At 39.4% G+C, this 13750-nt stretch overlaps 2 protein-coding genes across 3 annotated transcripts in view; one reads left to right on the top strand and one right to left on the bottom strand.

Annotated features, from left to right (window-relative positions):
• LOC5570087 (myb-like protein Q) overlaps nt 1-13750 on the top strand; it is a 476649-nt gene that overhangs the window by 232140 nt on the left and 230759 nt on the right. The gene's annotated exons all lie outside the window — the stretch shown is intronic.
• The window catches only part of LOC5570084, a 44223-nt gene that overhangs the window by 22399 nt on the left and 8074 nt on the right, over nt 1-13750 (bottom strand). Inside the window, exons 2-4 of the mRNA XM_001653021.2 lie at nt 10620-10783; nt 10365-10456; nt 9777-9921 (exon numbers count right to left, since the gene is read on the bottom strand). Coding sequence (XP_001653071.1) covers nt 9777-9921; nt 10365-10456; nt 10620-10743 — 361 coding nt within the window. The 5' untranslated portion in view covers nt 10744-10783. The remainder of the gene's footprint in view (nt 1-9776; nt 9922-10364; nt 10457-10619; nt 10784-13750) is intronic.

Here is a 13750-nt window from a genome sequence, read left to right as displayed (position 1 = left end):
TATGAGAGAATGGATTGTTGAACTTTTTTGAATCGCCCTAATGGTCAGTTTTACCGAAATCAGGGGATTCGGGAAGGACATCTTGAACTCCATTAGTTTTCCTTCAAAACGCAAAGAAAGAACTCCATTGGTTTCCTTCCAAATCGCAAAGAAAAAAGACTATCGCGTTTTGCTGGAAACTCTTAAAGATCGCGAACTTCTTCTGAAACATCTTGAAGATTTTTTACTTATGACCTGAGAGAGAGAGAAGAGACAGCTCACTGACAGCTAGAATGTTTTCAGCATTCTTTGATTTCTTTTTTTCAATTCTTGGGTAGTGCACAACGGTCAAATGAACTTAATTTCTTTAAAATATTTACTTCATGTTGTTCACTACGTAAAAGGATGTGAATACAAAAACTCAATGGCAGTCAGCCAACATATAACTGTATTTAGGTATTCTTCTTTTTAAAATGTGAAATCATCGAAAAATTTCTAGATTATTCCTTCTAATATTCACGAAAGTAGGTCTGTATGTTAACAAGCATGCCATGAAATATGCGCAGTTTTTGTCAGTACAATCTGTCACAAGTAGACCCAACAAAGATATATGATTTGGTTATCCTCAATAAAATTCTTTATATTTATAGGTTCTGGTAGACCTAATACCATTTTTAAGGTTACGTGTGTTATTGTATTAGCTAGTTGTTGAACCGAAACAATCATATAAGTGACTTTTGTACTGCGTACACTGCGCGCATAGAAATTTACAGTACCTGGAACGGTCTAAACCGTACTGTAACCAAAGCTCCTATTGTCACCTATTTATCGTAACTTCCATGTATAGTCTATTTGATATGGTAAAAGAATAATAGGAGTGGTTGATGATATTGTCATATTAAAAATTAATGTCCACTTATTGTTCAAGATGGTCCCACTATGAGTAGACATTACAGAAACATATAGAAGAACCATAACTATTGATGTTCGTACCCGACCCCAGTCAGATTGCTTACCTTCATACGTGGGACGTGCTTCGCCAATAGTTTTTAGTGATAAACAGACACTTTATATTATAAATGCAAACAAAAAGCAAAAATTTGTGGAGCAATTTTTAAATTGCTGCTGATTGCAAAAACTGACAGCAGTGTTTGTTCATAGCAATCAACAGTAATTTAGAAATTGCTCCACAAATTTTTGCTTTTGGGTTGCATTTATAATATAAAATGTGTGTTTATCACTTAAAACTATTGGCGAAGCACGTCCCACGTATGAAGATAAGTGTTTTTTTTATGATTATGGTACATACCCGTAGAAGGAATAACAGATGTTTTTTTCTCAGAACAGTCATCCGAACAGAAGTTGTTCGGAAGAATCCGACCAAACATCCAGTGGAATCCACTACCAGCAGGACATTGGGTGCTAATAAATTTTCGGAGAAAAGGCGCCTCCGAAATCATTCCAGCGGATTCTGGTCATCATGATCATGGTTGACCGTTTACATTTAATGTGTGCTAGTATCATAGTGTGAAATAAAACATGATTCACCAACATATTATGTGTCTATAGCTACGTGATCGTGTTTCATTACAAAACTTGAAAAAAAAAAAAGGAAATTGCAAAGACTCTGCTTGCTCTCCCTTATCCTTTTGGTAATAACATAAGGTAGCCATAATCTAAGCAATCTAGTATCCGGCACGTCAACCATAATAAATATGTTCTTAATACGCTTGGCGTTTAAAATAACTATGGGAAAAATGCAAATTTGAAACGGTAAACATTCTTAACAACCCGTTTCTCGTATGGTCGATTGTCTGAAAACTGTAGCCATTAAGGTCGAAACATTATCCCAGTTATATCGGCATATGGTTCATGAAACCATATTCATTACAGTTATAAGAGGAACATACACCATAATTCATGTGGTTCTGATACGGTTTTGGTTTATGCGGGAGATGGTGGCAGATGAATATTGGGGCTGTCTTCATCTATCATTGTAGGCATTCATGATGTAGGGTGGTATGAATAAAATGTAGTAAAGCCGAGTTTACTACATTCTCGGTAGTAACCAGTAGAAGCATTAACCTAAGAATGCTAATGTTGCTACCCAGACAACCCAAATGTACGCATAACGAAATCACCTGGAGGCTTTGTACATACAAAATTTCACTTATAATATGTCGCGAAAAGCCCTTCTACGTACAAAAGTGGAGGCGATATGCGTGCATATATTATGTGATGTTTAATAACATACAATGCGAGTGTATAAATATTCTCCCGAACTAACCTGTTATCTTATGCGATTTAACTTATGATAACAAATGTTGATTTGACAGCTGCTACGAATTGATTCGACTTACTTTGTACGAGTGTACGGGACGAAACAAAATGTACAAATAAACTCAGAAAAAAGTGTTTTATGCGAGGAAACTCATCAATTTGACGAGTTTATCTACGGTGTTTTGCGGGTTTGATGTAATTTGTATGAATAAACGAGTTATAACGTGAACTTTCATGCGATTTCTGGTTGTTTGGGTACTGTTCGCGTTACCAACATCTAGTTTGCCACGCGCTGACAGCTTGAGTACCGGGCCTCAAAGTGTCCAATCAATTTTAAAGACCAAAACAAATCATTGGCATTAAAAAAACAGCGAAAACTCATAACTGAAGGTAAAAATAATTATAACCAGTTTTGTGGTAACAACGCCACTAGCGTTCTACTACTAATATTTCTATTTAGTAAACATAGTACATGTGGAACACGAGTGGAACATGTTTGTGTCATTTTCCTTTCTACACCTTTCGAACATACTACAAACGTTCAAATATTACGTAACGCACGAGGGGGAGGGAGGGGGTCTGCTATAGTTTTACGGTACATATAAAATTTTTAATTTTTTTTAATTTTTGAACACCGCTAGCGCATGACGGCTCACCATAGTAGCATGTCCGAAAGAACTTGAAACTATTGAGAACCAGAGCTACAGGTCCAAAGCCCTGATAAAGGTGGATGGTTGTGATGGCTATGACCGTGGTCATCATGTAAAGAACAAGCGGACGATGCTGTATCGTGTCAGCATCGAGGAGGCAGCCCCTCTAGCACGATGTAGGTAGCGCAACCCTGGTTAGGTGGCCTATCGAAGACTCTTCACCAACCAAGAAAGGCAAAAGTAGAGCAAACGGATTGATTTTACGGCAACAGACCCGGCAACGAATAAAGGACAACGATTGGAAAGTTGGATCTTGGAACGTGAGAACTTTGAATGAACCCGCGCGTGTTGGGCTCCTGGCTCGTGAACTGCGGAATGTCGGCGTGAACGTGGCAGCTATCCAGGAAATACGCTGGCCGAGAACCGGAGAACGCGAATTCCGAGCGGTGGACCGCCAACACTTCATTCAAGTACCACATCTACTACAGCGGTGGCGACAGAGCAGAACGTGGAGTTGGCTTCATAGTGATTGGGAAGCAGATGAAGCGAATTATTCGGTGGAAACCGGTAAGCGACCGAATCTGTGTGTTGAGAATGAGGGGCAAGTTCTTCAACTACAGCCTGATCAGCATATATGCGCCAACGAACGATAAGCCCGATGACATGAAGGATGAGTTCTATGAGAGCCTGGATAAGGCCTACGGAGAGTGCCCAAAACAAGACGTCAAGATAGTCATTGGCGACGCAAATGCGCAGATCGGGAAAGAAGATTTCTTCCGACCCGTCATTGGAACGGAAAGCCTTCATTCCGTTACCAATGCACGCTCAAAAAAGCGTTCTGGAAAACGTGAACTGTCAAAAATACACCGTGAACTACCATGATTGGTCTCGTATACATGATCTAGTTCACGGTGTATTTTTGTTGTTGACGAGTTCACGCCTGCTGTTCACGGATACGAGAACGGATTTTTTTCTGTGTGATAATGGCCTGCGGCTAGTAACCTTCGCTGCTGCTAGAGGGATGGCAATCAGCAGTACCTACTTCGCACGAAAGAATATCCGCAAACACACCTGGCGACACCCGAGTGGCGATGCCTGCTCCCAAATAGACCACGTGCTGGTTGATGGGCGGCATTTCTCAGATGTCATTGATGTCAGGACCTTCCGAGGCCCTAATATCGACTCGGATCATTATCTCGTTGTAGCTAAAATTCGGGCGCGGTTATCCAGTGTCACGAGTTCCGCAACACACAGAACGCTACGCTTCAATATACAACGCTTGTCGACTGATGGGGTAGCTGCGCAGTACCGTCAGCAACTAGACGAGAAGTTGGGAAGAGTCAACGTTGCTGGAGACGTCGACAGCCTGTGGGACCCTATCCACGAAGCTGTGACAACAACGGCGCGGGAAGTGATCGGCACTGGTCAACGACGAAGACGGAACGACTGGTTCGATGAAGAGTGCCAGAGGGTGACAGACATGAAGAATGTTGCCAGAAGCCGTATGCTTGTGGCCGGTACCCGACAGAACAGAGAGCGGTACAGGGCAGCGAGAGCCGAAGAAAAGCGAATCCACCGCAGAAAGAAAAGGCAGCACGATGAAAGTGTGGTAGCTGACGCACAAGAAAGCATGAACCGGAATGATATGCGGAGATTTTATGCAACGGTCAATGGTGCGCGGCACAATACCGTACCAGTGCCCGCCATGTGCAATGACCGAGAAGGGAATTTGCTGACCGATAAAACGGCGGTGGCTGCCAGGTGGAAGGAGCACTTCCAGCAATTGTTGAACGGTGAGAATGGAAATGTAGCGAGGAGCAGGATGAACATAGATGATGACGATCAAGCTGTGGACCCACCGACCATAGGAGAGGTTAAAAAGGCTATCAGCGAGCTGAAGAACTGTAAGGCTGCTGGGAAGGACGAGATCCCGGTCGAGCTTCTCAAGCGCGGAAGCGAGCAGCTTTACCAGTCGATCCACCGAGTACTTCTGAAGGTATGGGAGGACGAAGAATTGCCCACCGGCTGGTTGGATGGCCTCATCCGCCCTATCTACAAGAAAGGGCACAGACTGGAGTGTGCCAATTACAGAGGAATTACCTTGCTGAATTCGGCGTACAAAATTCTGTCGCGCATCCTGTTTAACAGACTGAGACCGCTCGAGGAGTCCTTCGTCGGCGAATACCAAGCTGGTTTTCGTGAGGGCCGTTCGACAACGGACCAGATGTTTAGCTTGCGAATGATCCTAGACAAATTCCGGGAGTATAACTTGCAGACTCACCATCTGTTTATTGATTTCAAGGCGGCGTACGACTCAGTGAAAAGAAATGAGCTTTGGCAGATAATGTCTGAAAATGGTTTTCCGGCGAAACTAATTAGGCTGATACGTGCTACGCTGGATGGTTCGAAATCAAGTGTTCGGATCGCAGACGAGGTGTCAACCTCGTTCGTGACGTTAGACGGATTGAAGCAGGGAGACGCACTTTCGAATTTACTTTTCAACATTGCACTTGAGGGTGCTATTAGGAGATCTGGCGTGCAAAGAAATGGCACTATTATCACAAGGTCGCACATGCTCCTTGGCTTTGCGGATGATATAGACCTGATTGGAATCGATCGCAGGTCAGTGGAAGAGGCCTTCGTACCTCTGAAGAGGGAGACAGCGAAGATAGGCCTGACCATCAATTCTACCAAGACGAAGTACATGGTTGCAGGTAGAGATAGAGTCAGGCATGGTGGTGTAAGTGCTGAGGTAGTGTTTGATGGGGATGTGTTTGAAGTTGTTGAAGAATTTGTTTACCTTGGAACACTGGTGACATGTGACAACGACGTTTCCCGTGAAGTGAAAAGACGTGTTGCGGCTGCGAATAGGGCCTTTTACGGACTACGTAACCAGCTAAGGTCCCGCAGCTTGCAAACCGAAACTAAATTCGCCCTGTATAAAACATTGATTCTTCCGGTGGCTCTCTACGGGCACGAAGCGTGGACGTTGAAAGAGTCAGACCGGAAAGCTCTCGGTGTTTTCGAGCGTAAAGTGCTGCGGACAATACTCGGTGGGAAACTCGAAAATGGTGTGTGGCGCAGACGCATGAATCACGAGTTGTATCAAGTGTACAAAGATGCGAATATTATCAATCGTGTAAAATACGGCAGACTTCAGTGGGCTGGTCACTTAGTGCGAATGTCGGAAGAAAGAATTGCGAAAATAATATTCAGCAGGGAACCAGGTAGAGGCCGGCGGCTTCGGGGAAGACCACGAATACGCTGGCTGTACGCGGTGGAAGAGGACCTGGCGACCCTAAACGTTCGGGGCAACTGGAGAAGTTTCGCCCAAGACCGACGAAGATGGAGCTCTACAATACGCCCGGCAATGGCGTGATGCTACGCTGTAGCCATCAAGGTATCAAGGTAGGTATAAAATTTTTAAATCTTCCATACAAAAGCTGTTACGTGGGGGAGGGAGGGGGTCAAAAAGTGCCAAATTTCGCGTTACGTAATATTTGAATAATCCCTAATTAACTTTTGAGTAAAAATCATGGGAAAACGATTTGAGTTTTGATATTTCGAAAGATATTTTGAGTTTTACTTAGGAATTCTGAGGTTATATTGAATTTGAAATGCACGTTTGTACTGACGAACACGACTGCTGAAGGGGACTAGCTGTCATTTTTATTATTATCTGTTTTACGGATAATAATAAAAATGGATAACTAGATTAATTTTAAGGGCATTATGAGACCTTATAATTGATGTTATCAGACAAATACAAAATTTATATTATATTAAAATAAAATAACAGTGAGATCCATGAATATTATCTGAATGTCCGGATATTGGTCCCGTCCGGATTTTGATGCTTCTCGGTACCGGCATTGAAAGAGGAAAACAAATTATTACTAACTAATTGCGAAAGAGCTCAAAAACTTGCTATGCAGTTTGTAAGCGCGCACAATTTTAATTTAGGACTTACTAGTCCAATTGAAAATCAAGTTACTCAGGACTTCGAAAATATTCTCAATCAAGAGAATGTTTTCGAAAATGCCTGTGAAACTGATTTGAAAGCAGTGAGAACTATTTTTAAAAAAAATCAGAAATATGAAAGCTCCTGGCGATGATGGAATTTTCTACATCCTCATCAAGAAACTTCCAGAAAGTAGCTTATCATTTTTAGTTGATATATTTAACAAATATTTTCAATTAGCATATTTTCCTGCCAAATGGAAAAATGCAAATTTTGTTCCAATTTCAAAACCATACAAAAATCCTGCAGAAACTACTAGCTATCGTCCAATCAGTATGATTTCCTCCATCAGTAAACTTTGTGAGAAGGTCATTTTGAACAGAATGATGGCTCACATCAACGAAAATTCAATTTTTGCCAATGAACAGTTCGGATTCCGCATGGACATTCGACCACTCATCAACTTTTACGTGTAACAAATTTGATCCGTTCCAACAAATCTGAAGGCTATTCTACTGCCCGAGGAGGAAAGAATAACTCACAATAACTTATGTATACCATATTTTGGTATCGTATCATAATTAGGTATTGTTCAGTTGTCAATACGTCATTTTGGTATTACCGGGTACCCCCGTTGGTTTGACCACATTTAATCTGAACACTTTTTAATCTGTACCCCGCTAATTTGCACATCGTTCAGATTAAAAATGGTTCAAACGTCATTTACCTCATGGAACGGAGTAAAGTGAAATGGAACGCTGGGGAACGGAATGATGCAGAATCAAAACAAAACAGTGAAAGAGGTAACCAGAAACACGTTTCTAGGGTGACTAGATGTTCAAATTAACAATGAACCCCGATGGTTTGCATAAGGTACCGTTCAAATTAGTGGGGGTGCACGGTATAACGGTATTTGAAAAAAATGTTTAAAACAATCAAAAATACTTCATTTTGGTATTGTTATTCATTTTGCTAACTATTATTGAAAAATTTCACTTTTATATGAAAATCCGTCAAGTATTATTTAGGTATTACAATACCTGATCGAGTTATCAGCTTGGTATGTGTAGAATATGCAGAAAGTATTATTTGAGGTATTTTACAGTGCTCATACATACCTCATTCAGGTTGTAAGTGTTGGAAATTATCTGGTATGGAATACCTCAATTTGGTATTCAGTATTTATTTTCTTCTGCTCGGGTGGTTTTGCTCTTCTAGCCATAGAAAAAGCATTCGACAGTGTTTGGCATGAAAGATTGATCGTAAAATTAAAGTAAAACTCTAATTTTCAACATACATTGTTAGAATAATTCAAAGTTTTCTGTCAAATCGTACACTTCAGGTTAATTATCAGAACTCTAGGTCTGAACGACTTCCTGTAAGAGCTGGTGTTCCTCAAGGCAGCATTTTTGGACCAATATTATACAATATTTTCACATCTGACTTACCTGAGTTACCTCAGGGATGTCGAAAATCCTTGTTTGCGGATGACACAGGCCTCTCCGCCAAAGGACGAAGTCTGCATGTCATCTGTAGTCGATTGCAAAAGAGTTTGGATATGTTTTCTTAATACTATCAAAAATGGAAGATTTCTGCTAATGTTTCCAAAACTCAATTAATAATATTCCCACAAAAACCAAAAGCTCTTTATTTGATTCAAGTAGACATGTTGTCACGTTGAGAGAGGTTCCAATAAATTGGATAGATAATAAAGTATCTTTAAAAATCACATTAAAGGCATACAAGCCAAATGTAAGAAATATGTAAAATGTCTCTATCCTTTTATTAATAGAAAATCAGAACTTTGTCCTCAGAACAAGCTTTTGATATTCAAACAAATTTTCAGGCCAGTCATGTTGTATGCTGTACCAATATGGACTAGCTGGACTAATACCTGGAAGAAAGCTCTGCAGAAAATTCTAAATAAATTTTTGAAAATTATTCTGAAGCTTCCTTTTTGTTATACAGTCGAAGCGCGTTATAACGACATCGCAAGGGACCGTCGCAATAGAGAAAAGTCGTTATAGCGAATAGTTATAACATCGAAATGTGTTTCATGGGACCGAAAAAATGTCGCTATAGAGAGCTTTTGTCGTTATAACGAGCTTCGACTGTAGTACTAATGAGTTGTATGGAATATCCAATAAATATAGAGAAAAAATAAGTAAAAATAAATTCATTCATAAGCACAATAAATTCCTCCAGGTAACTGGATCAATAGTAGAAATCGAACGCTCATCAATCGACCTTGACCACCGTTCGGCTCCGTCCGGCGCTTTCGTCTGCCCCGCTCAATACGTCATACCGCAGAGTAGGTATTTATCACAGAGGACCATAATAGACGAAACCGTTGGGCGATGGGTTGAATTGCAACGATAATTATTCATCTCTCTTTCCGGGCGGAAAAAACAACAAAACTGATCGGATAAAATAATTGGCAATAAATTCACCCGGTGGTGGAACAAAACAAGCGAAAAAAAAGATCGAAAACGGGAGCAATCGAATGCGTTTGAATTCGATTAATAATAACAAAAGCGATGCCGGGCTGAATGACTAGCAGTAATGAATTGTAATATGGGAACAAGTGAGATATGATGTATGAAATCGGCCGACATCCATATAGATGAGAATGGTAACGAAGTAATATCATTTGATGTCTTTATCTTTGTCACGACAATAGTTTATACTTTGTAAAGAAGTTGACTGACTTTAGACAGATTTGGAAAAAGATTCAATTATCGTACATTGTTTTTTGTTGAAGTATAATACTTAAACAATATGATAATTACAATTTCTAAATACGGGTGTAGAATGTTTTAACTTGATTTATGGTATTGTTATCACACAATACGATATTGATTTTTTATATGGATCTATAATATGAGAAGTCTGTAGGTTATACTCACACAGTAGCAGCACGACGCTGATGTTGATGAACACCATCTCGTCCCAGTCCTTGCCGGCCACCAGCAGGTAGACGTCCCGTAGAATCAGCGTGCCCAATTCCACCACAAAAACGGCTCCGTATGGGTAGATCAGCTTGGGGCATTCCTGTTGTGGGCAAAGTACAAGAAGACGTTTAATATTTGACGTTTTCCGATAATAGTGTTGGGATGGTTTATGGATCAAAATTGGAAACAAATGTTCAATTATTTCCGAAACTTAAACGTTATAAAAGTGAAAATCTAGTTGGTTCATAGTAGAACGTGTAAAAAGACGTAGGATCGATAAACTAAGTCTCTTTACTCGTCCGACTTACGGCTGATTGAATAAGTGATCGAGAAGTTATGTTTGTTTTTTGTTTTCCTCAAAAGCAAAAGGGTTAATTGAGCTTTTACTATTTTCTGCTGCATGTTTTCAGTTTCTTTTTATTGCTCATGAATCGGTGCGCATAATATTTTTTTTTACAGAACTGCAAATGCAACTGTTTAGTTTCTTCGTAACGATCAGTTAAGCACCACCGTTTTTTTACTACAATAAACAAGATTAATTACCTTAAACACCCCGATTACGAGCACGAGGCTGGCCATAATCCAGGCAGCGCCCAAAATCAGCATCGGGATCCCGGAGAAGCGGAAATTGTACCCTATGAGCATCGCAATCAACCCAGAGAAAGAAAGAATGAAAGGAAAAAAGCCGATTTAGTTACTTAAAAGCCACAAAAAAAGTTAATCCAATTCACAATAAACTGTGTGTAGATTAATGCGAATTGGATTAACCGAAGTCGGGGGGCGGGCGTTGCAACTTACACTCCTCTAACGGGTACTGGTAATTGAGTCGAGTGAACAGCACGCTCACTAGGGCAAACAAGATGCTGAGCAGTGCGATGGCATAGCCGTGAAACTTAACGAAGAACCGTAAGAATCGATCCATCCCGACTGCCCGACTGTGCGGTTGGTTTCAAGTTGAATAGCTGGTTTGTTGGTTAAAGAAAAAGCACGATGAACTTTTTTTTTCCCGAGCTCCCCTTTCTGTGTGGCCACTTCACACTGGTCCAGAAAAGTTATTTAGGCGGATATAATTTATTTATTGACTTTACAAACTTAGTTCAGAGAATATGTTTAAAACTGTCAGTACACTACTACTACAAATACAAAAACCAAAAAAAAAAATTGCGCTGACTTTTTGATTAGAACAAATTGTGAGGTGGTATCTTTAGCAAAACTGTAGGCAGTGTTCATAAACCTTGCGGAACAAACTTTTCCGCGGTCTTAGTTAGAAATCGAGATAATTGAACATGTTTTCTTAAAAAAAAAATTCCGTTTCATGTCCAAAACATACCGTGCGACGTCTCAATCTTCTTGAATTCGAAAGAACATATCAGTATAGGAAGGTTCCCCCAGGGCCTCTTTCAGGACATTTTTGTTTTTTGTCGGAAACATACCGTGCGATGTCTCAATCTTCATGAATTCGAGGGAACATGTCAATAAACATAGAATCAATATATTATCAACTGATTTGGCCATTCCAGAGCAATACAATTTGATTTAAGGCGAATGAACTGGCTAATTATGTTTCAAGCTTCAACAATAAAAAAAAATAAACATGCATGAAGAATGTCCGCTTCGTAGTTGCACTCCGTGATTGACTAGAACAGTCGAAGTTGCACTGAGATTTAATGAATGGAGCTTGAAATTAGCAAACCATTCTCAAAGACCACGATTCGAGAGTTCAAAGACCGAATATACCACTGCATCTCCATAGTTGTCTTGGAAAGGACATTGAATTAGACATAATCACGCCTAACCGGACTTCCGATTTTACTCGATTACGCGTTGCATGCCAAATGAGTGTGTTTTCGGTCCCATCGCTCGCTTCCGCTGCACACTGGGCCAGGAGCAGAATTTAGCCAGACAAAACCTCTAGCGCTTTAGGAGTGCATTTTTTCGGGTCGGTGTCAAAGAAGACTTATCTTGAATTTGTTTGTTCTTCAATTTGATGATAAAAGTTAGTTGGAAATTTCGCCGCATAGGTGGCGCTGCGATGCAAACTTTTTTGTTTTGCGTCCTAGAGCTTTCGCGTCTTCGGCAATGTTTTAGAACGTGTAAAAATACGACAAGTTGTCGAAGACACCAAAGTTCTAGGACTTCAAATAACAAAGTTATGGTAAAAAATGTGTAAATCACTTAAATTTTACGTTTTTTCTACTTTTTACGTCAAAATCGTAAAATGTTTCATTTTAACAACCGTGCGTCGCTTAATTTCGATAACATAGTATATGCATATTATGAAAAAAAATCTTATTTTTATATAAATATTTGAATTTTTGAACAAATTATTGTAAAAATATGATAATTTTTAACATAATTTAACTCAAAAAGTTGCAAATTTTTGCAAAAACTTATCAATGTACCGAAATACGCTATATTTCATCTACCAAATGTCAAAGTTTGCCGGATGTATATTTTGGTATGTTTGAGATATCTGAATTCAAAATAACCACCGTTTTCACATAAATAGAATAGACTTATTATCAATTTTATCATTGTACTACAAGATTGTTAGACACATTGCGTCAGTCAAGTTTTATTAATCAAATACTTTTTATTAGTCAGGTGTTACAGTATCTAGATATTTTCATATTGTTGTGTGGCTCTCCAGCAACTGTCTAATTAGAACTTCGCTATGGCCTGCTTCGTGGCCGTGCGGTTAGTGTCGTCAGGCAATGAGCGTACCATTGGAGCATGCTTGTCCGTTGTCTAGTATTAAGTTACAGTCTGTGCAGCTAAAAATGGCTGAAGACGGTGTCCGTGTCTTTTTCTTTTTTATAAATCATTTTTTACATCCTGTTATGACCGCGTCGAGACAGTTCTCTCTGAGATAAATCACAATTTACAAATCACTAGTATCAAAATAAAAGTATTTGATTAACAAATCTTAACTGACGCAATGTGTCAAAAATCTTGTAGTACAATGATAAAATTTATATGAAGAGATGGCTATTTTGAATTAAGATATCTCAAATATATCAAAATATACATCTGGCAAACTTTGACATTTGGTAGATGAAATATAGCGTATTTCGGTACATTGATAAGTTTTTGCAAAAATTTGCAATTATGATGTTTTAACAATAATTTGTTCAAAAATTCTAATATTTATATAATAATAAGATTTTTTTTTTCATACAGTACATGCATGTCATCGAAATTAAACGACGCACGGTTGTAAAAATAAAATATTTTACGATTTTGAGGTAAAAAGTAGAAAAAACGTAAAATTTAAGTGATTTACACATTTTTTACCATTACTTTGTTATTTGAAGTCCTAGAACTTTGGTGTTTTCGACAACTTGTCGTATTTCTACACATTCTAAAACATTGCCGAAGACGCGAAAGCTCTAGGACGCAAAACAAAAAGTTTGCATCGCAGCGCCACCTATGCGGCAAAATTTCCAACTAACTTTTATCATCAAATTGAAGAACAAACAAATTCAAGACAAGTCTCCTTTGACACCAACTCGAAAAAATGCACTCCTAAAGGTAGTGCTTCGTGAAGCCCAAGCAGGACAGTTCGGTTTTGCGTCGTCCGATTGATTTTGCCAGGCCCATGACAACCATATTTCGATACACAGTGTTCTTCGTAGCCAGGATGTCCCGGGCGATAAATGAATATCGCCCACTGTCAGTTGTGACAACTGTGAAAATAAAGACCATTGCTTTGTTTAACTGTTTGTTATGGTTTGATTATCAATTTTTGATATTGTTAAATCAGCTAACAAAGTGCCAAAAAGTTGAAGCGCATTCAACATTTCGATGGTTTTGGAAGTAGAGCAAACATTAAAAGGCATCCTGCAAGCTTCCAAGCAAGCAATCAGTGGTTTGATTGCGACACTTGCTCGAGTATAGATGATAAACATTAAACAAAACTTTGCATTCTG

Source organism: Aedes aegypti, chromosome 2, assembly GCF_002204515.2.
Source record: "Aedes aegypti strain LVP_AGWG chromosome 2, AaegL5.0 Primary Assembly, whole genome shotgun sequence".
Classification (NCBI taxonomy): domain Eukaryota; kingdom Metazoa; phylum Arthropoda; class Insecta; order Diptera; family Culicidae; genus Aedes; species Aedes aegypti.
The sequence above is the reverse complement of the archived record's forward strand: the minus strand, read 5'-3'. Positions and strand labels throughout refer to the sequence as shown.